General features: G+C 48.3%; 1 protein-coding gene and 1 long non-coding RNA gene across 3 annotated transcripts in view; one reads left to right on the top strand and one right to left on the bottom strand.

Moving 5' to 3' along the window:
- The window catches only part of ZCCHC7 (zinc finger CCHC-type containing 7), an 86,096-nt gene extending 72,862 nt beyond the window's left edge, over positions 1 to 13,234 (bottom strand). Inside the window, exons 1-3 of one of the 2 annotated variants that reach the window (XM_005529489.3) lie at positions 13,096 to 13,234; positions 10,063 to 10,172; positions 7,687 to 8,391 (exon numbers count right to left, since the gene is read on the bottom strand). In XM_005529489.3, coding sequence (XP_005529546.2) covers positions 7,687 to 8,391; positions 10,063 to 10,072 — 715 coding nt within the window. In that variant the 5' untranslated portion in view covers positions 10,073 to 10,172; positions 13,096 to 13,234. Of the gene's footprint in view, positions 1 to 7,686; positions 8,392 to 10,062; positions 10,173 to 12,502; positions 12,522 to 13,095 lie in introns of those variants that run through there. The other variant, XM_088054672.1, reaches the window with a different exon arrangement.
- A 133-nt stretch (positions 13,235 to 13,367) lies between these two features.
- LOC148184389 (uncharacterized) lies at positions 13,368 to 24,423 on the top strand. The gene is made up of 3 exons (XR_015772361.1): positions 13,368 to 13,539; positions 23,622 to 23,752; positions 24,189 to 24,423. It is a non-coding gene; the product is annotated as an uncharacterized LOC148184389 (long non-coding RNA).
- The last annotated feature ends 607 nt before the right edge of the window (positions 24,424 to 25,030 follow it).

The following is a 25,030-nucleotide window of genomic DNA, read 5'->3' as shown; positions in this document are numbered from 1 at the left end:
AACTGCTGACATGGATTTCTTAGAGGGATCTGTTCTCTGTTCTTTTTATACCAAAACAAAGTTATAATAACTAAAAATCCAGTGAAGACATCCCCTCAGCACACACCCATTCAGCCTAAAGTACAAAGAATGCCAACTCTGCCTGTGTCCTGGGGAGCCAGCCTGAGGGGACAGCACAGCTTTGTGCTGGGCTGTCACTGGCTGGACACAGACCCCAGGGCTGGGAATGCTGCTGCCCCTCTCATGGGCACATTATGGGACTCTAGTGAAATTTCTGTTCAGCACTGACAACTTTCCCCCCTTGAGGTTTCTTTGCCAGGATATGCCATAGGAACATAAGGTGGAAGTGCCAAAGGTCCACCCACACCCCTACAAACACACACTCAAGCACACACGTGTGACTGTACATCGCCACACACACTCATGGGGAGCCACCCCGCAGCTCGAGTGGGGAGGAAGGATCCCCCAAGCTTTGTAGGTAAAGTTTTAAAAGCACAAGACACAGTTCCAGGCTTGGTGTCTTACCTTTGGGCAGGAAGGGCAGTGCAGCATGAGGCAGGGACGGTCAGCGCGGGCTGGAACACACCCTCTGCCTCGCTGCCCCTGCTCCAGCAGGGTACAGCCAGCTCTGGTGCTTCACCATGCACAGAGAGTTTCAAAAAGAGGCCGAAAAGAGCATCTGGCAGCAGCTCCCCCCATGCTCCCCCCTCCCTGCCGGGCTGCTGAGGTTGTAAAGGAGTTGATGGAAGATTTGTCCTGAGGATGCCTGGGCTGTCCCTGGTGCCTCAGGGGCTCAGAGTAAGGACAGGCACACCACAACCACCCACTCAGCACAAGACAGGACAGCAAAGTGCAGAGAAATCTGCCCACTTAGGGCAAAGAGGTGCTTTTGTGACTGTCACCGGAATCTGCTGTCTCCAATGGGCCTCCTCAGGCTCTCTAAGGGCATTCCCCTCACCTCCACTTCAAAAGTGTTAACAAAGGAACACCAACCACCACATCACACCTGAGGCTGTGCAAAGGCAGCAAAGGAACACGCAGAATTAGCACCAAACCGATGACAGAATATACCAAACCAGTGCCAAAACACACCAAACTGGTGACAGAAACACCTCAGCAGCTGGTTCTGTGCACGTGGCTCTCAGCAGTGCATGGGAGGTATGCTACTCTTGGTGATGTACATCCACCAACAGAAGTCCAAGACTGGACAGAGAGCTTTAATTTTCTTCCTTCCTCATAGTGAAGATCATTGTCTGACAGGACATATTCTGGGTAGCTGGGAATGTTGCATATGATGTGAAATCAGAGACGTTGGCAAAAGCTTTAGAGGAAAAGCAGTCAAGTAACACCACCACAGAGAGGGAGAGGCTGAGCCTAGCAGGTGGGAAAACTTACCACTGCTAAAAATTGCCAGGGAAAAAGAAACAGCTTAAACACAAATTCCACAACTACAAAAAAATGTCATGCTGTTGGGAACTGGGGACCCTCAGCAGAGGAGCTGGAGTGTGCACCCACACTCACCAGTGTGTCCCCTGCAGTCACAATTCTCCCCTGGCAAAGGCTGCTGGAATAGGGCTGTTCCAGCTGGGATGCAGTCACAGCAGACACACAGCACTCACCAGCATGAATTCTGGAAATACCAACTATGTACATTAACAGAATATAAAGACCACCACTGCCATCACCCCAGGCCTTGCCAGCCTATGTAAAAGGCATGTGTGTAGTTGACTGTGCACAAGTGCTGCAGCAGCCTGAGGAGCTACCTCTGCATTTCCTCCTGATTTAAAGTGAAAGCAGTGACCACACATGCCTGCCTCACCATCAGCAGCACTGCTGCGTTGTTGCAGGGTACAGAATCAGATTTCTGTCCCCCTATAACTGGCACCTACACCTGTCTGCTCACCTCAAACTTCACTTTTTCCATGCATCCTTTGTATCCACCATAGCCTCTACTGCACCTCTTAATTGCTTAAATACCTAGAACTTCTTCTTCGAAAGGATTACATCAGTTTCCCATCAGTGTTCAAAAATTCAATTGCAGTATGAGAGTTTGTTATTGCCTGTAAGAAACCCAAAGAAACAGGGACAAGGAAGAAAGATCAAACAGAAGAGGCGGGGGGGGAAATCCCCTTATAACTATCACCAGAACAGTGAAAAAAAAGGTGGGAAAAGTGAAAAAAAGTCACACAGAATATATGACCATGTAAGCATGGGCACTCTTGCAGAAAACCTAGTCAGCAATCCCAAGCCAGAGGAAATTTAAATGAGAGCCAGGTCCATAACAGTGACGGAATCTGCACAGATACAAGGGACTGCTCAGGTTGCAGGATGTGCTTAGCCTCGATCTCTTTGGATTTGCAAAGGAACTTTATTAGTTTTATTAATTTTTTTCCTTAAATAGTCAAGAGATTTGAGTGTATCCACATTACACAGTGAAGAAGATTAAGATTTTTTTCTTTAATCAAAATATCCATATGCATGTGTTGTATCTTCCAAGGGGTAGGTAGATTCCCACTGCAGGCTCCCGCTCCGAGGTGTGTTCTGCTGCAGGAATTCATGCACAAACCACTCCTACCACATTTCCATGACAGCAGGGCTCCAGCAAACACAAATGAGAAGAAAACCCCCCAAATCACAGGAAAACCCCCCCCAAATGACAGTGCTCAGCAGGGTGCTGGGGAAACAGGCCCACGAAGCGGTCTGGCAGCACATGCAGAAACTGGTGAGACCTGGACTGCAGCCCCATGCAGTGGTGTCACCCAGCACTGTCCATCGCTCCAAGGGGAGCGCAGCCCCAGCCCCACGGCCGGGCTGTGCTGGGCAGGGACACCGGGAGCAGCAGCTCTGTGCTTCCTGGGACAGGCACAGCCTGGCCAGGACACCAAGGACCACAGCTCCTCTGGAAGCCCCTCCATGCCCAGCCTGGCCCCCATGAACACGGCTGACCAGCCCACACCAACACGGCTCCCAGCACACGCTGCTTCTGAAAAAACACTCATCTTAGAGCAAGACAACTTTCCTGTGAGCCGTTCCACCAGCTGGCCTGAGAGGCTCCTGCTGCCCTCGCTGGAGGAGATGCTCCAGACGGTGTCACGGGTGGCTGAGGCCACCCCTCGCGTGGGGACACGGCCACAGCCAGCGCGTGCGGCCTCCAGGGCAGAGCCTGCCCAGCCAGACGAGCTGCCAGGGCATCAATCCCTGCTTTGGGCTTTTGGTGACACTGAAGCTGGCACATGGATCACACCAGGGACACCTGCTGCTTCTAAGAAACACAGCACACACCTCTACATATTAATGGTAATACGTCTAGGTATTAATAACATAACACTTTGATTGTTAAAGAAAATTTCATCTACAAGTCTTTTTACTTCTGAAAGCAACTTCAAGATTGAACTCAGCGATTCCATAACTTGAGTATCCAATAAGCAGAGGGAAATGTGACTCTTTACAGAGCACTTCTCTGGCCCAGCAAAATGAAAAATTTATGGCAGTAATTTTTGTGGGAAAAAATAAGTTGTTGCTACAAATCTCAGGACTCCAGAACAAAAAATATACTGCATCGTGCAAAGGTCACATTCAAAAGCAGCTGCCAGGGAAAAGAAGCATAGCACAAGTCATTGTATTTTGTTATTTTAGAAATAAGCGTACTCCTGTTCACCATTTAGAAATAAACTGAGGGATTTGAATAATAGAACACAGAGAAAAGAAATGAAGATGTGGTCAGATTTTTGAGTAGCTTCTGCAGTGCCACACATCCAAGATAAATTTAAGTTCAATGTCTAGACAAAGACATTTCAAACACTGATAGTTCACAAAGGGCATTTCCTTTTGGATAGAGATAAAACAATAAATCAATTTATCAGAGACTGCTATTTCCTTTCTGACTCCACAAGCTGCAGTTGCTGCTACCAAATAGAAGACTCCTTTATACATTATTTTTTAGGGAAGAGGCAAAAATTAAATGCTTTCAAATTAATTTTCCTTTCCATTTTAGGCATATTGTTATGTTTTCATTCACTAAATGTTCAAACACACTTCTTTTTTTCTTGTTTTCATTTTACAAATGTTCTTTGGAGTCAGAAACAGCCACACACAAACTTGCCAAGCTCAGAGTGCAATCATACTCACACCCAGTCTACAAGAAAGGGGCCAGGCAGGCAAAAGATATAACAGAGAGAAGATAAATTGCTTTTTGTACCCCTTAGTGGCCGGACATCAATGCTGCAGCTCTGAAAGCTGTCTTTCCAAAAAAAAAAAAAAAAAGAGAGAGAGATTAGGATTGCAGCTATTCATGGGAGAAGAAATATGTTAAAAGGAAGGTTTTAATGAAGAAATGGATGAAAGACTTCCAACTACAGGAGATTAACGTTCTTATCATATAAACTCTTACTGCAAAGCGGAGAGAAGGGGTGGGAGGGGAGAACGCTCCTCCAAAGACGTGGAAACTCTGACACTGAAAATGAATTCTAAGCATTAGTGCATGGCACAGTTTGTAATGATTCTTTCTGCACACTTTATTATGGACTTTTAAACTTTAAAAAAAAAACCAAAAAGAGTGTAGATTATGCCAAAGAGCTAGATTTGCTGAATTACCCATTTTTGAAACACCCTGTGAAGAAGGTAGGACCCTGTGTAAGCACAGCAACCAGCAGCATCAGCAGGCAGTTTTCTGACAGGCATGCCAGGAAAACCACCAGCAATAGGTGGAACACACAGGTCCACACCTGGTGCTGCCCTTGGTTAGGGAAACCCAGAAATACAGGCAAAAATATGCTGTGGTTTAGTGTGGTGTTATAGACAAGCAAAACCAAAAACTGAAGAGCACCTAAAACCATAGGGAATCAGGGCAGAGAGGGGAGGGAGGACTCCCATCTGTGTATGGAACACTGGTACTCATGGACCATAAACCTGCAGGATGGCAGCTGAGGACCAAAAGGCGAACCTTGATCTGCCACTGGCACCCAGAGCTCATGTCCTACAGCCAAGCAACATGTCTTGCCCTCACAACAGATGCTGGTACCTGGAGCTGGAGATCTGCACAGGGGAAAGACTCTCTGTGCACCAGAGGTATCAGGACAGCATTATTTGTTTACAGGGAGTATTAAAATAGTAAGGTTGTTAGACAAGAGCAGGTCGGGCAAGTGAGGTGCAGGGGAGTGAACAGAATAAGGAGATATACTGAATTCCTTTCCTTAAGGAGATGTTTCTGGCTCAGAAACTGACTGAGCATCTCTATTCAGGGACTCAGATGTGAAAACAGACTCATCAAATGACTGACACAACCGGCTGCACTCACAGGCAGAGGACTGGTCACGTTTCAGTTCCCTTTTCCATGGGAAGCAAACTGGACACCAGACACATCACAACACTGTCATGGGAGGTCTGTCCAATGCACAGACAGAGGCAGTTGCAGGAGAAAAGGGAAAGGCAAGGCTTCCTGAATTCTTATACACTATAACTATCCCTACTGATACTGCAGGCCCTAAAATTTTAATTTATATACAGTGCTGTTGCCAAAACACCTATCACATTCTCTAGAAACCCTGAAAACAGAATTGTGCATGTCTCAAAATATTTTAAATGAATAAGCAGAGAATGTCTCTGAGAGGATAATTTGCCAATATACATATTTTTAACATACATGTCTTTGAACCTAAAGTTTCTATATTCATGTTCCAGCAGAATAATTTATAGAATTGCAAAATCCCAGAACGGTTTGGGTTCCAAGAGGCCTTAAAGATCACCTTGTTCCAACCGCCTGCAAGGACACATCCCCTTAGACAAGTTACATATTATTGTCTCTAGGATGAGAGATACAAGTTCAGTAAACAAATTACAGTTACTGTACCTTGGGAACATTTATGGCTTCTCTTCCCTACAACTATTTTGTTGCTGTTTTGGTTTTTCGTGACACACAGATACCTACAACACAATTTATCCTAAACCTATGTCTTTGCATGGGGATCACAGTGTGTATTGGAAAAGAAGCAGCTGAACCAAACATTTGTACACCACAGCTACTTGAATTCCATCCACCAGAATCTGGAGGGGTTTGGAGAGGGTTCTGGCCTACTGCTGAGAACAAAACCAGAGCAGGAGAAGAGCAGGTATATTTATGACCTTGTATGACTGTCTATGACTTTCCACTAAAATATCTCAAAAACTACTGCCTGCACTCTACTAAACAACTTTATCTCTGAACAGTGTGACCCATTCATACAGTCCAGGGAAATTCTACCCCAGACAGCAGAGCTGACTGCTCTGTATGTGGCTTGCTTATTTCCAGCACATTCACTATGAACCAGAAATGTAACAGTATTTGTCACAAAACCATGACATAACTTAGCAAAAACTGCCCCCTGGCACCAAAGTACCATTTGATTTTTAACAGCCCCCTCAGTCAGCACTGGCACACCTGCAAGGCAATTCTCAGAAACTTTTAAGATGTTTTATAAGGAGGAAAAAATGACATGCATTTTAAACATGGTGTGCTTATTAGGGCCTCTGATGCAGTGACAGGGTGCTTTATGTTAAAGTCTTGTAGCTACAAACTCTGCTAAGCTATGTAAAAACACACACAATTTCAGAAGAAGGTTATCAAACATTTAAGGTCCTGAAATATGTGATTTACCAAAAAAGGTGAAGCCTATTCCTCAGCTCTTCCCTCACACAGTGCAGCAGCAGCATGTGAACAGCAGCACTGTTTATGGACACTCTGACAAAGAAACTCCACTGATGTCAGTCTGCAGATTGGTGTCACAGAATGATCCATTTCATGCAAACCTCCTCACTTACATATGCACTAAATAAAGCTATGTCATACATAGTTTTCTAGCTCCTTTCAAAGTACTGTCTATTTTACTTTATTTATAAACTTCTCTCTTTTTATTTCTTTCTCCAGCATTTGTCTGGATCATAGTTTCCCTCAACCTGGCAGGAGGGATGCTGTTCCCAGTAAAGGCCTTTGTGCTCCAGGAAGCCAGTGAGCAAGAAAAGATCCTGGCTGATCATCCAGCAGTTAGCAGTTGCTGGTGACACAGTGTATATTACACACAATGGTTATTACAAAGGCTTGCCTAAACTCTCTTGCACTGACCACCACATTTATGGACCTTCTTTGCCGCTATGTGGAAGAATGTTTCTCAAAACACCAAAATGTCAGATTTTAGTGGCTGGGGAGAAACCTCTCTGAATTCAGTGCAGAATCCACACGAGAAGAGTCAGTCAACTTCAGATGAACCGCCCAAACTGTCAAGAGCGTTAAGGAGGCAGTCACCTGCTGAATTCAGGCAGGGGAAATGCTCAGATCTCCCCTCCACCTCTTGCCTCCTTCCTGTTACAGCTCATCCCTGGCCTGAGTTGAAAGGTCTTTGGGCTGGTATACAGCAACTTCTTATACACTCTTGGAAATATAAAATATATGACAAGGTTGAAAAGCTCACAGTTCCCATCACTCTGATGTTACTTCTACCAGGAAAAATGCTGTTTTCCCTTCCACATGCCATGCTGCTGAAATAAAGGTATTGAAGTGGTATAAATACGACCATTTAATTTACCACAGCTTTGCAACCATTGCCATACACTCGCTTGCTCTCTGTATTCATCTTTCAAGTACTGACATCAGTGTCATCGCAGACCAATTGTTGTCTCCACACAAGAACCAACAAGGCAATAAAAAGCACTAACCTTCGCTGACAGGGGTGGCATAGCCCTCGAGGTTCAACATGATATCTCCATCCGTGTCATCAGCACCAGCTCCCAGGAGCATCCAGCTTTCGACGTTATCAGTGTCAGAGATCAAGCTCTCCTCCTCCTCCGAGCTGTTGTCTATCACCAACACTTCCTGGATGGCTTGAGGTCCAGCAGAACGGACTGGGGTGGGCCTCCCACTAGTGCTGTTTCTCTGCCTTGGTGTGCCCACACCAGACTCAGGGGGACACGGGGCTTTACGTCTGGCAGCTTTGGTGTGATTTGGTGTGGAAGATACTGGGTGGATGCGTGTTTTACCTTTAGCTGAAGAGCATCTTGACCTCTTTGCCTTGCTTTTGTAGATGCTATCTTCATCTGGTGTATCAGACAGGACAATGACCTCAGGCTCATCTGAAAGCTGAGTACCATCTTCAGTGAGCTTCTCATCTTCCTCCTGTTTCTCAGTGAGACCTGAACTTTGACCCATGACTTCTCCAACATCAGCTTCTTCATCCATTTCCACTGTACTGTTTTCTCCAAGATCATGGGAATAGTGGATCTGGCTATAGAGGTGAAACTCCACCTCACTATCAACACTCCGCTCACTGGATGACTCCTCAGGATAAAGTTCATCCTCATACACTTCAGTATTCTCAGGATCACCATACCCAGTAAACATTCTGGAAAGTGAAGAGCCTGAGCCTACAAAAAATCAAATGGATACATTAGAATGGTCATATGTCCAGAATAAGCCTCCAAATGATACCTTTGATCTTCTTGAAATTGCTGATGTGAGTTATAGAGTTCTGTACACAGAACATTAAACTGATCAGATTTAACAGCTACCTGTGCTCAAATGTGGAACAGCAAAAGCTACTTAAGGATGCATTTGTATTCACCATAACTACTACTTCAGCGCAATTACTCTGAAAGTGGCATTTACGAGTTCTCCACACCCACACCCAGAATGCTGCACATTGGCAGCTCTCAAGTACTGGAGTGAATGCAGCAAAGAGCCAATAAAACCATTGAGGGATTAGAATATCTGTTGTAGAAGGTCAAGCTGGGATTGCTACTGCACCGGAAGAGAAAGCTCAGAAGGATTTATCCAAGCTCACAAACACCTGGGGCAGGAGGAGTAAACAAGACAGAATCACCACAGTACTGCCCAGAAAGAACTTGAAAGAGAATGGACACACAATAACAAAATACAGGAAATTCCACTTAAATGTAAGTCTGTGTGCCTGAAAGGCTTTGGAGCCTCCATTCTTGAGGACCTTCAGACCTCAGCTAGGCCCAGCCCTGAGCAAGCGGCTCAAGGTCACTCTGCTGTAAGCCAGGGCTGAAATTGCCAGAGGCTCATTCCCAACTCAGCTATCCTGTGATCCCAAGGGTGAGTGTGCTCAGAGCTCATAGCCTGCTCCCTTGCAAGACAGGTAATACAAGGATGTTCTGAAGTCACCCTTGCTTCCTTGAGAGACTACTTTTGTGCTCATGACCACATGATGCATGGAGTATAGGAAATGGAACACTTCCTCTGAAAGTCTGTCTGTATTTCTGCATTACAGTTACTCCCATGGAAGTCACCCAATTTCTTCAGACATGAAAACTGCCAGATGGAAGAAGTAGATGGCTGGGGAAGTAGAGTTTCATGAGACTGTTTAAATCCACTTAGTCACACAAACAAAAAAAATTCAGATTTGTGAACTTTGTACAGAGGTAACTTGTGTGATGATGGTATTTAAAGAACCCAAAGGTTCCCATTATGAAGGCTCTCCTCTCTCACCCAGGTTCCTAAGTAAACACAAACATAACACCTAATATGCTAAATATATGAAAGAACAAGGTGGTAGTAGACACAATAAACCTACTTTACACCACCACCTAGCTTACGATGTTGTAGAAAGGAAGAAAAAGTAAAACAATGGCACCTGAATGGCCATAGTTAGGAAAACTGACAGACCAAATGCAGGCCCCAAACTTCAACATTTTTTCAACTTTACATGGGGTCCCTGTTTCAAACAGGCTGCAGCCTGTTCCTATCCACATAGCGAGAACAGAGCTCCAATCAAGCACATTCACAATATTAACATGTGATTATGAGGTGTGATAAGAGACCTTCAGTAATGTAGGAACGTAACAAATCCTCCTGAGGATGCTGTGTTTTCAGTGATACTTCAAAAGCCAACTGAATCCAAGTACTCCTTCCTCCACTTCTGTCAGCCAGTGGATGCAGTCACACACAGTAAGCAGTGACCACTGCTAAAACTTGCAGCTGAACAACACTGATGTCTCTCTCTCCAGGGAGCTGACTCATGGACACTTCACAGTGCAGGCAAGCAAGACACAAACAAGCAGCAAGACTACACTCACTTTGATCCATCCTTCTCAGAAGGTCAAACAGCAGCTCTTCCTCCTCTCAGGTCCACACTGACTGGGATAACGAAGGGCTCTTCCTCTTGCTCAGCATGTATGCCAGGCCACTGGAAATAAGAAACATCCAACATCAGCACCACAACATGATTTGAAAACTTGCTGGTCACCATTCTTACACTCAGTCCACAGCCTTGCTTTTCCTCTTCAGGAAAGAGAATCAGCCAAGTCAGGTATCTGACATCAAAGCAGACACAAACACAGCCTCAAGGAAAGGGAAAAGGAGCTCAACTAAGCTGTGCAGCTTTTCAGATTGTCAGGCTGAAGCAGTCTCTCACTGAGTTCACACAAGTAACTCAGAGAAAGACCTGACTGTGACTTCAGATTTCCTTTTGCCAGTGAAAAGCTTAGACTATGGGCAAACATTCTTTTCCATAGATTCACAGAAGGGTTTCAGCTGGAAAAGACCCCTAGGGTCACTGCTCTCTCAGTTGGTGCTCACCTCTTAAGTGCCACACACATCTTGCTTCCAGCTGGACTATTGTAAAGACACTCCTCACACCCGAGTGTGAAGAACACATTAAAAATATTAGTCCTGCAAAGACTACCTGATTTGACAGGCTGCAGGGAGCAACAACACACTGACACATCTTACTTTGGAACTAGATTACCTGACTTTAAAAAAAATAAACCCAAACTTCAAACCTCTGGCAGCAGTTGAACCCCATTCCTTTACCGAGAGGAATCCCATTCCTACCTGAACCCAGAGCACAACCTTCCTCAAAAGCACCTGACTGCCTCTCAGGCAGCCCCTAAGTAAGAACAGTTCAAGTAAACGGCTACAATGTTAAAATTTAAAAATCACAGACATCTGAGTTCCTTCTACCTATTTCCAAACACAACTGCAAACGGCTACAGCTGGCAGTGACAGGTATAATTTTCAAACACCGCTTGCCAGCATTTTCCACCTGGCCCATTAGAAACCTGACATCCCACATGTGATGCAGCCACAGGAATGGCAGCAGCACCACGCAGTCAAAAGGGAGGTGCCACTGGCAACTCGAAGCAGGGAGGAAGAGCAAGGCCAGCAAACAAGAAAAAACAAACAAGTTAATTAGAACACCTCAGCCAAAATCCCAAAGAGGGTTTGGGATGCTCAGGTCCCACTCATCTGCAGAAGGGACTGTGAAGTAAGAAGCTCAGGACAGTCCTTCCCATGTCATTCCTGTTCACTTACCTTGACTCTCCCTGTCAACCCCTCCTTTCCACTGCTTAACTCCAGCACTTCTGCTGTTCTTGCTTTCTCAAGTTCTAACAGCTCCAAGAGCTCATCATGTTTAAATTCAAACACTAAGACTTCTTTAAAAGTTCAAATGAAAACTAAAACACAGAGACTACTTCTTCCATTGCATGTGACTTTTCAAACAAAAAAGTCACTGTTCCCATCAGAAATCATCAGTGCATTCAAAATATTTCCTTATTTATCTCATTCTCATCTTGATCTCTAGTCAGATCTAACTCTTTTTGATAACTGCTGCACTGAGAATAGAGAAGCAAACATGCTCTCTACTGCCTTGGAAGACAAAATACAACCCTACTGTCAGGCTGTTAATGACAGCAACAACAAAAGGAAAAAGAAAGCTCTTTCAAGAAAATTACCATACTGTGTATCAGAACAGAGGGTCAGATACTGGGACAGGAGAAGCCAGAATTTTTGTCAGCTTTAAATTTAGTTATATTTGTGATACATAAACTGCCTGGTGCTTCAGACTGCTGAGACACTGCAAAGGCACAGACAGTATGAAACTGACAAAGAACTTAAATGTTCCAGAGCATGTGAATAAAACCTATCACTTCAGCTGCTGTAGCTGCTTTCGCACCCTGCACTGCCTGGATTCCATGAGAAAATGATCATTTTGAAGCTCATGACTGAAATAAAAATCACTTCTGGGAAGGCAGGAAAATGTACCTAAATGTATTTATAAAGACCTACCCAAAGATATATTTATTAACAGAAGCCAGTGTCAGGTGACTGTTTTTCTTCCCCTGCTCTGTTTCTGTACCCAGCGTGATTGCAGCCTGGCTGTGCCTCACAGGAGCAGCCACGTGGTTCTCTCAGAGCAGCTGAGAAAGGCACAACCCTCATTTGCTGCCCAGGTGAGACTGCAGCCATCAGTCACCTGTGGCTGCCCCATCTGAACTGGGGAAGGCCTTGCAGAGGAACATGGAAAAGTGTCAGGAGATGGGTTGGGAGCAGCTTCTGTCCTCATTTTCCACGATCTAACAGTGATTTTTGGCTAAATACTGAGATGCAAACCCTATCCTTGTCCCATTTGCTGTTGGAGGAGACACAACTGTTCTGGACTTTGTTTAAATGAAGTGCAAGGAGAGAAATAAAGCCTTGGAGAACAGGTCAGCATTTTTCTAGTGGCAGCTATACCTTCAAGAGATCACGGGAATATCTTTTCCACACCCGAACCTTGAAAAATAACAAAATATTTCACGTTTACTTCAAGCCTTTCAGAAGATTTTTTTTCTTTCCACAGGCATTTTCCGAATCATGTTTAAGAGTAACATGCTTTTCCTTGGGTCCTAGGGCTGGATGTGGTTTGGCGAGTGGGAACAAATCAGGAATGAAGATCCCGGGGAAGGGGAGGGACATTCCGGGGGAAAGGGATGCACAACCCGAGCACCGGCGGCGGACGAGGGAGCTCGCGGAGCGCGGGTCCGGCCACACGCAGAGCCCTCCCCCGGAACTGCAGGGCCGCTGGGGACCGCGGCTCGTTGCCGGGGCTGCCGGAGGGACCGGGCCACGCCGCAGCCGGAGGCTGGGCCAGGACCACGGACACCGGGGCCGGACCGCGGGGTGATCCCGGTTCCGCAGCCGCGACTGGGGTGGAGAAGCCTCCCCGGCGCGGGGGGAAACCGGGGCCTTGGGGAGTGGGGCCCGCCGTGGAGGGTGAGGTTTCGGTCGGGCCGGGAGGTGCCGGAGCCGGATGGGGCCGGGTGCCGATAGTCACGGAAGATACTCACTCATAGCCGATACCGGAACTCAGTTGGTATCAGTACTGGCTGGATGGCTGGCTGGCTGGCTCCCCCACTGCGGGTGCCAATGCTCAGTGCCAGGACTCCCTCAGTGCCGGCGAACCGCGCCGGCCGCGCCGGGACCCGCCGAGCAGGAAGTGGCGGTGGCCAGGCCCCGCCGTCCGGCCACGTGCTTCCGGCCCCGCCCCGCGCCTCGCGCAGAGGCCACGCCCACCGGGGCACCGCCCATAGCCCCGCCCATGCCCCCGCGGCCTGGGTACGCTGTGGGGCCCGGCTTTGGGGAGAATTTACCCAAAATCGGGTGCGCGGGGACAGGGCTTGCCAGAGTCTCGCCAGCCTCTCCACCAAGGAGTGTGGTCTGCGCCCTGCCCGGCAGCACAGTCCTGTTAGAGGATCGCGTCTTCGTGTGCGGAGCGGACAGAGCCACCGCGGGTAGCGTAATCCGAGAGGAGACGGGGTGGGAAAGGATCCTAAAGTTCATCCAGTCCCCCTTGGCATGGACTGGGACAGCTGCCACTAGACCGGGTTGCTTCAAGCCCAGTCCAGCCTGGCCTTGGGCATTTCCAGGGATCCAGGGGCAGCCACAGCTGCTCTGGGCACCTGTGCCAGGGCCTGCCCAGCCACGTGGGGAGGAATTTCTCCCTAATATCCCATCTAATTCTACCCTCTGCCAGTGAGAATCCCTTCCGCTTGTTCTGTCACTCCAACCCCCGTCCGAAGTCTCTCTCCCGTTCTTTTGGAGCCCCCGTGGACGTTAGAAAGGGCTTTAAAATCTGCCCAGAGCCTTCTTTTTTCCAGCTGGACATCCCTAGCTTTATCGGTCCACCTCCATATCAGAGATGCTGCAGCCCTGAGGCCATCACAAGGCTCTGTGGCTGAACATGCAGGTCCACACATGTGCTTACACGCAGGATGCAGGCCCTGCTCTCCTCGCTGGGCTGTTCTGTGCAGCAGCTGTTCCTGCCTGCTGTCCCCAGCAGCGCGTTACAGACTCACCTGCACCCAGCAGGCCCAGCCTCACTGTCTCACCTGAGAGCTCGCACAAATCCCACAGGATTCACCTTTCTGATGCTAGGCCCCACAGCTCTGCCCCACTTATATATATAAGCGGTGGTATAGTTGGTGCTGATAGCCCTTGCTGGTGTGTGTGCCTGTTTATCATGGACACACTGCCTCTCTCCAGGTGCTGCACACACAGATCCCCTGATCAGGGCTCCAGCTTCTCTGGCAAGTTCTAGGACCTCCACATACAAGGATGTACCCTGTACAGCAGAGAGGAGCTGTCGCCCATGTAAACAGACATCTTGTTTAATACTGCCAAAAGGGGTGCATGTGGTGTGCTTCTGCTTGTGTGAGTGTAACAGGCAGGCTGACCTGCAGCACTGTATTTGTTCTGGTTTAGGGCAAATTTGGGAGAAAACTTCCAATGCCCCCCCCCCCCCCACCGGGAAGCAAACCCACGTGGCCCCTTTTCTCCCACCCCGCAACCGGTTCGGGAAGAGATTTCTCTGAGAGAAGTGGAAAAAACCTGTTCATTTCACAGGCACAGCACTACCCAGCACAAAAATGAACGACATCAAATTACAAAACCTCTCGCCGTTCAGAAGAGATGACAAACTTCAGAGGGTCTCTTTCCTGTGGGTGTTCGCTCTGTTATCAGTCCCTCTGGTGCTGGAAAATGCCGCTGCCCAGGCTGGGCTCCCGGTAGTCCACGGGTGCAAGCTCCCGGTGCTCCCCCGAGTCCCCAGTCCAGAGCAGGTTCGATTCGTTTCAGAAAAAGGGAAAGAAAACAGTCCAGGAAGACCTCTCTGCTCCGGCTAGTTGGAAAGCCAAGGCGATCTGTGTCTGGTTGTCTGTCTGTGCTGTAGTCAAACCTCCCGATGCGGGGGGAGCAAGTACAGTCTCTGATAACAGACTCGGTGCTTCTTTTCCACTCACTTTTACTCTGAGATGGAATTTTAAGGATACAAAACCTATTTCTGGGCTAGGTGGATGAATGGGGATACAATTTAACATCACAATCACCCCAGGACAAGCAGGTAGCAGCAGGGAGTCAGGCAGAGCCTCTGAGGGGCTGGAGAGGCAAACGGGGATGAGTGAGAAGATGCAGGGAGTTGGGTAAGATTCCAGCTGTGTGTGCTGCTTTAGGGACAGCGGCGTGCCTGGTTGCCCTGTAGCCACAGAGCTGCCCCTCCATGCTGCCCCACTGTACTGAGGGTGTCAGGGCTGCCTGTGCAGACAGACACACCTGTGCTGCCACATCCAGTGAGCCCAGAGCTTTCATTTCCCATCTCATTTTTTACAGGCCTTTCAGACTTTGGGGGTTTCCTTGATGCAGTGCTAGTACTCTATTTTCAACATTACTGGTATGTAATTATGACCTGTGATTTGCCTCTGCGAACGCTAGCACAGGCAGGTATGTGTGAGCTGCAAAACTGCCTCTTGAAAGGCAGAATAATGTGTTTCTCTGATGCTTCTGGCTCTAGGTCTGGAAGAAGTGAACAAAACTAGCTCACAAATAGGAAGGTTTTATCTTCTGACAGAGAGCAAGTGGAACCTGGCATAGCTGTGACACCTGGTACTAGCCTCCTTTGCTCTGATCTTATCATGGCACCTTTCAAAACAAAAATGTTTTAAATGCTCTTAATGGATGTTATGAAACCTACTCAAGTATATCAGATAATTATTTGCTGTAAAACATATGCTGTTAAGATGATTAAAAGATGAGCTGGAACTGCAGAGCATTATGCAACTGTCAGGACCCCTGGAACTCTGCCTGTGTCTGACCTCAGTTTCCCAAATTACTGACCCTGACCCCTCTCTGTAGGCTGCCATCCTGCCACTGCCTTGGCTTGTCCCCTTCGCCAGGGAGGTGCCTGGAGATGGGACAGTCCTCTCCTGGCTGGGGTGGTGGGGTGGACAGTGGTCACCGGGCCCTGCCCCACCAGCCCCACTGTGCAGCTACTGAAATGGTGTAAAATACATGTTTGGAGAAAGACCTCAGGTCAGGTACATTTCCCCAGAGCATTTCCAGGAAATATAGTTCTCTATTTATAGAAACAGAAGGAGAAAGATTAGAGCATTTGGATTTACCACTGACTACGGTAGTATTTTACACTTGCAAGAACCCATTCTTACTGGATTTGCCCCTGGAAGGAAGTTCTTTTGGTTGGCATCATAGCAAAAAGTCAGCAACTGCCTCTAAGCCATCCATTGCCAGTCATCTGAACTAAGGGACTCTCTCCCACATTGCCCCAGGGCCACCACAGCTCAGGGGACATCATTCACCCTGGATGGGAGTGGCACAGCTCCAGTCTGGCCTTGCTGCAGGGCACTTTGCTGCTGCAGAGAAGCGGACAGACGTGCCTGCATTTGATTCCACAGGACTCAGGCCTGATCCTCAGGCCCTGGCACTTTCACCCTTGCACCCCTTTGTCACTCAAGCTAGTTGAGTCTGGCTGCTGCCTTTGCTTCTAAGCAGTTTCTTGGAAGGAGTGACAAGCTTCACCTGCTGCACACCTGAGCCCAGCCCAAACTGTTCCCCTCCTCCCCTGAACATGCTATCTTTGGTGAGCCAGTGATTCACTCATGAGGGGAGAGAAGCTTGGCACGGATCCTGAGGTCCTGGTGCTCACATGTGGCCAGGAGATGAGGTGGTATCACTCCTTTGGCACCCCATTGTGAGTGCTGAACAGCATCCCTGGCTGTGCTTAGCTGAGGGGCTTCACTTGCTTCCTGGAGAATGTCTCCTCTTCCTGCACAGCTCTCAGCTTTCTGAGCTGTCCAGGGTGGCAGGAGGCATCTTCCAGAACCGGGCTGCAAGGCTGCAGGGAGCAGTAGGCTTGAGAGCAACTTTCTCTGCTGCTGACTGGACACCATGTGCTGGGAGCTGGAATTCTCTCCCGACCCAGAGGCCGAGCCTCCGGCACCGGCTCCCTCGGCAGCGGGGAGGGGTGCGGGGGGTCTGCTACCCGCTGCCATTTGCTCGGACCCGGCAGAAGCCCTGTCAGTGCAGGGACCCGAGCATCCATCGTGCACGCCCGTCCCTTCCGCGGCCGCCTGCCCCGCGCTCGGACAGCGACCCAGCGGCGCAAACCCGGCCGGCGCCTGCGGGAAAACCCTGCGTGCTGCAGGGACGGGCGGCTTTGCAGCAGCCTCAAATGCTCGGGGACAAAGCCTTCCAGATTGCAGGAGACGGGTGCAGACCGTCGTTCTTTCCACCAAAACCTGTACGTGCTCAGAAAAAGCGAGGAAGAGGGACATTTCCCCGGGATGTAACCTGTCAGTTGGCGGTCCAGGTGCCGGCAGGTGGCACCCCAGAATGCGCGGCCTTTCTGCCAGCCCCATGCTGCTCGCTGGAGCATCCTCAGCCTCCGCTCGGCTCCCAGCGTGAGAGGACCCTCGCTGGCTCTGACGCTGGGGCCAGCAGCCATCAGAAAGGACCCCGAAATTATGTTTTCCATTTGATTATTTCCAAAGCGTTTTTCTAAACGCTGAAGGAAACGGCACAAAAGAGCTCTGAGGGTAACGATACAAAACCCACCCAGAATATGCCTCAGCAGTATTACACATGAATAAAGTTTCCGTGTCAGGGCTGTTGCACCTCTAACTCTGCTAGACACCAATGCTATGAGATGAAAAGGCTTATGAGAGATGCAGCTTCACCTGGCATTTCTGGGAGAATACACAGCTGGAAGGTGACACCCTGTCCAAGAGTGTTGCTGAGGAAAATCTCAGGACACTTGGCCATGGTGGAAACAGTGGGTGATGTTTCTTCCGTTGTGAAGCAGCCTGAGGATGTGATTGAAAAATATAGGCATGCAAGGAGGTTAATTAAATCTATGTGGACAAAGGTCTTCTTTTTAAGAGCCGAATTTTGCAGTCTTGCCAAAGACGTATTTTTACCTGGACTCGTTAAGTCAAGTGAGCTATACTTGCTTCTGGTCAGCTGTGCCCAGGGGAGTTTCCTTTGACCTGCATTGACTGTTTCCTGACAATCATATTGCTTTCACCTAGAAGATGCAACTGATGGGGTTTTTTTTGTGTTGTGTGTCTGAGTATATGAACTCCCTTTTCTTCTGTCCCAATCCAGTAAAAGAGGTAAACTTTGAGGTGATGAACCTCAGTCATCCTCCTTGAAGCTCAAAGATGGACCTGCTCCGTTCTACCAGGCAGGAGCAGGCAGTACTCTCTGCACTGGCCTAATATGGAACCAATACTGGAGAGATGGCAGCTTCAGGAGGGCTGAAACAGTTCAGGAAATGCTAGGTAAGAAGGCAGGGAGAGGCAGGGCAGAGATTGGCCATGAGATGAGGAACAGCTGAACCAGGACAGGGAAGAGGTGGCTGACATTTGCCTCTGCAGATAATATTTTCCCACCTTGCCTCCCATTTCATCATCAGCAAACTGCCTTGCTTGTGTCACAGGAATGGCACTTTAAATGGACTTTACAGTGAAATGGCTTGAAAATCATCAGTGTGGAACCGTGGCAGACCTCAGGTGCTGTGCCCTGAGAGTGTCTCCCTTCAGCATAGTGTGCAAGTGATGTGCAGTTCCCAAAGCCACTGGGTCTGGGCACAGACTATTGGGACGTCAGTCACCACACGGTGTTTGGACCTCCGGAGCCACAGCCCATCACCATCCTCAGCTATCTGCAGCAGGAACAGGAGCACTTCAGAAGTTAATTAAATTCCCACCCCCCACCTGATCCACTCCTCCTCCTCCCAGTGCTCCACTTTGCTCCTTCAAACCGAGCAGCGGGAGAGAGGAGGGAGTGTAATTATTTAGCTCCTTGGAGCCAGCTCTACAGTGCTTCAAAGCTTGTTAATTACAGTTTCAGCTGTGTGAGTCAATGGAGGACCAGAAGAGCATGTGGGGAGTGGGGGGCACGGGTTCAGGGAGGGGAAGGGCTCTGTGAAGTCAAAGCCACCAAAGCTGACAGCCAGGTGAAACTGGGCAGAGGGCCAAAGGCACAGGCATATAGGAACCTGGGAAAGAGCCACAGGGAGTGGGAGGCAGCTGGAACACAGAGGGAGGTGGAGAAAAGGGGGTAAAGATGGAGCTGTGTAGGGGAGTAGCATGGAGTGTCTGCAGAGGGTGACAGGGACACAGATTAGGCACCAAGGGATGTTGTGCACTGGTGTCACAGCAGTGTGTGCTTTGTGCCCACCTGTCTTCTCTGGCAGAGCAAGTAACTACCCAGGCACTGGATCAAAGTACTGACAGTGCCATTGGCATGGTTGCTGGAGGACAGAATTAATTTTACAACATATTGACCCTTGTCAGAAAAAATGTTTCCTTGCCTCAATCACTTTAATTTTCTCACTAAATGAGCAAAATAATTGCAACAGTGTTCTGCCTCTCTCCCAATTCCATTAGATAAGAATCCCCAGCATTTTAAGGGCAAAACCTGTAACATCACTCCTCTGATGAGAAGAGGAGGTAATTGTCCTGCACTCCTCTCACTCCTGAGGCAGCCTCTGCTAGAGAACAACACTTCTGCTGTCATTCCTGGGCTGAGGGTCCTGGAATTAAGGGGAGAAGCTACCCTTCTGAACAGCCACAATTTCTGAAAATAAGTTATTTAAAAGAGGGTGGTGGTGGTGGTGGTGGTAAGAGTGTTCAGATCCTCCATGGGAAACTATTTGGGGTTTATCTGCAGTTTCTGAAATGAAGTTATGTGTATTTCATCTTTGACAGAAGCAAAAGGACAATTCAAAGCCAGAAAAGACTCTGTGCTTGAAGACTTGATGCTGCACTGCCAATAGTTCTTAGCTTTGACTTCATGATCTCGATTTTCTTTTTGGCAGGGCCCAGTCTCTGTTTCTCTCTTTTGCTGGAAAATTTCCCTTAAGGAGGCACCGGTGATGGCCCAAGAGACAATGTGTGAATGCTTTGCATTATGTAATGCTTTGACATTTGGCATTCCCATGGCATTTTCCCCATTATCCCCCATCAATGCGAAATAAGCTGTCAGAGCATGAAATTGGTACTTTTACATATTCTTAACATACAGATGTCAGTCTGAAAGCCATGCACAAGCATTATGATTAAATTCTCTATTTCATCCTTTCACTTATGCATGGATCTGTTTGGAAGACTTCATTCCTTTTGGGGGGTTATTGGAAAAAGGCACAACCTTAAAAAGTAATAATCCTGCTTAGTAGCACTATCAGAAGGTGAAAGATAAGTTTAAGACGTTGTGTACTGAATGTAGTATAGACATATAAATCCAGAGCAATAGTGTTCAATTTTTAGCACCTGTGTTCCTGGCATGGCAGCAGAAAGGGAAAAACAGGTACCAGATGCATAGAGGGAATATAATCAGTGACCCACTTTCTGGTGCCAAATGCATCAACATGTTCCAAATCAAATCTGCTCAGAGTTTACAAGTTTGTTATTCTGTGTTAATTAAAATGTAAGAATGGCAGTGCCTTATGGGAGGGTGATTATGCCTAAACATAATGTACATGGAGAAAGAAGAAGGGCATGACAGAGGATCCACCCAGGACTCCAGATTGCTTGATTTTGTTGGTTTGATCACAAATACAAAAGGAAGAGGAGGAAAGTCACCTGCCTGAAGGTAAATCAGCTGCTCCACCCTCTGCTCTCAGCTGGTCTCAAGGGTTTGCACTGCAGAAGCAGCAAGTATTGGTGCTACGTGAGACCAGTATGGTGGAGAGCCCATGGTGGGGAGCTCCCAACAACAGGATGAGTAAAGTGCAGAGCATGCTGATCTGGTCCCGTAGCTGTCCCCTCTGTGAGCAGAGGATTATTTAGAGAGTTCTTGAGGTCCTTGCACCTGAATTGTCCTGTGTTCCCATTCTCTGGTAGGTAGAAGGTTGGAGCAGGAGGATATTGGCTTCTGCATGATAGACCTTTCTGCTGGAGTTCTGAGTTTGTCCAAACAATCCTTCAGGCTTGTGGAGGTGTATCCTGGCTCTCTGCTCACCATGCCTGCAAGTGTGGCAAGAGTTCACAAGCATCAGCAGGGCAACATGCAGCACCCCAGATCTCTAGTTTGCAGTCAAACCAGGAGAGAGGCCAAAAGTCTAATTTCTCTTGATGTAAACCCCAAACCAGCCCACGGACTATTTTTAGCTGTATTTCCCTAAACAGTGAGTTGTGCAACTGTGTCATTAGTCCTTGCTTGCTCCTCCTCCCTGCCTTGCTTTCCACCCTACCAGAAGCTTGTGGTGTACAAGCCACCAGCTCCAGTCAGGTGCAACCAAATGGCTGGTGACAGTGCATGCAACTGCTGCAAGGGCTAGCCACATGGCCACTGCAGGGGCTTTAGTTCATGGGCTCTGACATTGTCTGAAGTCACCACACAAAACCTGTTGCAGTCAGTGGAAAGTCTGCTGTGGTCTCTTGTGCTGACAGACAAGCGCTTTCACTGCGGGATGTTCACCACTCCCAGGTGCATATCACCTTCCATAGCTCACCTGTTCATTTGGAAGGTGATGGAACAGTTTTCACTTTCTGTAGGAAATTCTGAACCCTAAATTTCTGAAATTAAGGCTTGAGCAGGGGCTTCCAAGAGAAGTCTTGTGGAAGAATAAAGAGGAGTTGTCCCAAGAAAGTCACTTTTTCCCTCAGAATGAGTATTTCTCTTCCTCTGCTCAGCTTCTGGCCTGAACATCAGTCTGACTGGGTAATGCAGCAACCAGTTTTCCAGCTGGACAACTTCCATCAGGTCTGCAGGGCTCACTGGGCTGCACCCAGCTACAGAGTCCTTTGAGCAGGTACTGTGCCTTTTTGGGTAGCTGTCCCAGAGAGCATCAAGAGCAGAGAAGGATGATCTGCATGCAGTACCTCTGTTCTGCTGCTAAAGGCAGTCTCATACAAAGTCTATAAGTAAGTCTCTGCTGGGAAATGAACCAAAGCCAAATAATTCCAGTGATGCTTAGGCAATGCCCCAGGGCTGTGGCACAGTCACTGTGTTGCACATTTTGTCCAGGAAACAACAGGCAGGACAGCCTTTCACTGTAAGCATGAGAGACAGCGATCCACTATTCAACCACGGGCTACCCTGCAGTGCACTCCACAAGGCTGCAGGTCTCCTTCACCAGAAAAAGACATAGACATGAGCATGTATTATTTTTTCTGCAAAAAAACAATGGTCTGGACCTTATGCATGCAGAGATCTGTCACTTCCAGGACCCTGGGGCCTTGTGACCCAAGGGGTTGTGGATCCAACTACAAATATGTGCATTGTCAGGAACAGGCCAGCAGAGGACAAAGTAATCTGGCAGTGATGGTAAAAGGCTATCCTGAGTTGGAAGACAACTTCCACTTACTGCAGAAAATGTTTGTTTTTCTAAACAGGGGCATGAAGTTAATCCTCATAAGGAGAAATCTAAGTCCTGTGCTACTCTCTGCAGGATTTCTCCTACTTCATTAAACTCTGACATCTCAAAGGGCAAATCCACATTGTCATGTGCCACTTGTGCTTGAATAAAATGTGTGTATCAGTGCTTAATACAAGCTTATTTTTCCTTCTTATTTTGCAAGTGTAATTGCATAGTAAATCGAGCCACAGGCTTTTATTTACTTGTTAGCATTAAGAGTGTGTCAGGTCATATGTAAACAAGGGTATTAGCACAGATCTGGAGCAGAGTCAGTCTGTGCCAGCTGGAGACATGGTGCCTGTCTCTCCAGTTACTGGGAAGGTTTGAGGCAATGGGAAGAAGTGATGACTTTAGGCTGGTAAATACCCTCACTAGCAAACACAGCTGTAGGATATTCCTGTCTGGTTATTTTACAACCAATATTTTGGTATTTTCTAACATTGCTTTTCCTACAAGTTTTCTGTCTCAGACGACGAAATTTTAAGTGCTCGCAGAACAAATTCTCCAGGATGCCCTGGAGCACAGCTCCCTGATGTGAGGTGTGGAGAGGTGTGCACAGACAACCTGAGACATGTGGCACTTCTCAGTCTTTGGTGAGAAATGGACTGTTCCTGCTGGGTGCCTATGGAAGAGATTTCTGCTTCAGACTGACTTAGCCTTGGCCCAAAATGCTCCAAATGCTGAGTCATGCTCTGCCTGCTGCACTGAGCAGCTCCCTCTGTCAAATTTCTTCTCTCCAAGAAGGTATAGTTAGTGTTCTCAATCTCTTGGACAACTCAGGCAGGCCATGCAGCCTGGGCCCAAAAAGTTTCCAGCCCTTTACACCCTGTGTGGCTCCTCCCTGAGTGCCTTCCCCTGACCCCAGTGTGGCCTGGGCAGGAGGAGTGGGGTGGAACGGGACCGTGGAGGTGACACAGAGCCAGAGCAAGCCCTCTGCTTCCATGGCACTGCCCATTGTTCCCTCCTCCCTCAGCAGTACTCGAGGTGTCTGCATGGTCCCAGTGCAGAAAACCCCTCCACTCGATTCTCCCCTCTTCCCCTTGCTGTGTATGTCTTGCTCGGAGAGGGTCTGGGCTGCCAGCCCCGAGGTCACTCTGCCTGTGTCTCAGCTTTGTTTCTCATCCTCAAGGGATTCACCGAGCTCTTTAACTGCCTCTCTTCCAGGGATTTACAATTGTTCACATTGATCTCACTTTGGGAGGAACATCAGCAGAGATTTTACCCTGTTTTTTCACAAATCTGGGGCAATATCATCAGTCCGTCTGCAGGAATGAATGCCAAAGGTCACACTCCTGGTAAGTGTAGGTCTACTTTTTGTAGTCTAGATTATCTTTCTTTGGTGCATGAGATTTTCTAATTAAATCCAGCCCAACTAGTTTTCCAGCTTAGCCCATAGTTGCTTCTGCAGCAAGGTGAGCCCCTGTTCTGTTTCCTGAACCCCACAGCAGCCCTCAGCCTGGCACTGGGCCCTGGCTAGGCCAGGAGCTGTCAGTGTGGGAGGCCAGACCCTGCCCAGCCCTGCCAGCCCTGGTGCCAGCAGCTCTGCCAGGAGCTGGCAGAAATCAGAGCAGTGCTGATGTGGGGGCTGAGGGTGGGCTCTGCCAGAAGACTGGATCAGGCAGCACCTGGGGAGTGAAACATACTCTACTGGTGATGTAAACCCTATGCCCAAATCCATTCAACTCCAGAACCAGCTCCCAGCACTGCGTTTCTTCTTGGTGGTCTTTGCAGTGCTTGTGTATGGGAAGAAGATACCAGCAGAGGCTGCTCTTCTTGCTCCAACGATGGGTAGACCAGAAGAGTGATGCTGGGAGCTCAGGACGGCAAAGTGAGCTCTCAGGTTCTTCTCTCTCCTGATACCATTCCGTGGATGTTCAGGACTGACAAGCCCCAGGGGCTTTGTTGTCTGCACCCCCAGGTGGAACAACAACTTGGACAGAGACACCTGGACAAACCCACTTGCCTCTGGTATGTCACAACCCATGGCATATGAAGCCTCCCCCCTGCAGCACCCTGAAGAGCTTGGTCACTGTTCCCCTGGGCATTTGTGAAGCTGTGGCTGATCTGAAGGGCCTTCAGGGGCAGCTGGCTGGGGACAGGGCCAGGCCCCAGGTGTCTCCTGCAAGGCTTGCAGTAAGGAAGGGTAACACACACTGTGCAGCCAGTGCAGGGGGAAAACTACCAGAAACAGCCCAAGCTGAGCTGCCTGTGTGACAGCTGGAGTTGTCACAGTGTCACAACTGTGCCAGCGGTTGTTAGGACAGATACAACATTAGCTACAGGGCCACCACACATCCCACCACCTCTTCCTTCACTTCTCCCTTCTGGAGCACAAACACAAAAGGAATTGTGTGATTAACAATGTCCAATTAGCTTAAACCTGGCTTCATTGCTCCTGCCTTATTCTGTGCAGGTGCCTTCCAGGAGAACTCCTGCCCATCACTGCAGAGCTGTTGGAGGGAATGTCCATGGTGGCACGCCTAGGCACCACTATTTGGGCACAGTCTTTGGCCCTTGTCACTGGACATCTCTGGGTTCACAGTGTCTATGCTGATTTCAAACCAAAAAGCTGG

The sequence above is a fragment of the Pseudopodoces humilis genome, chromosome 4 (assembly GCF_049639895.1).
Source record: "Pseudopodoces humilis isolate 2021_Gansu_Grassland_sample_001 chromosome 4, ASM4963989v1, whole genome shotgun sequence".
Lineage (NCBI taxonomy): Eukaryota > Metazoa > Chordata > Aves > Passeriformes > Paridae > Pseudopodoces > Pseudopodoces humilis.
This window is presented reverse-complemented; position numbering and strand designations above follow the sequence as displayed.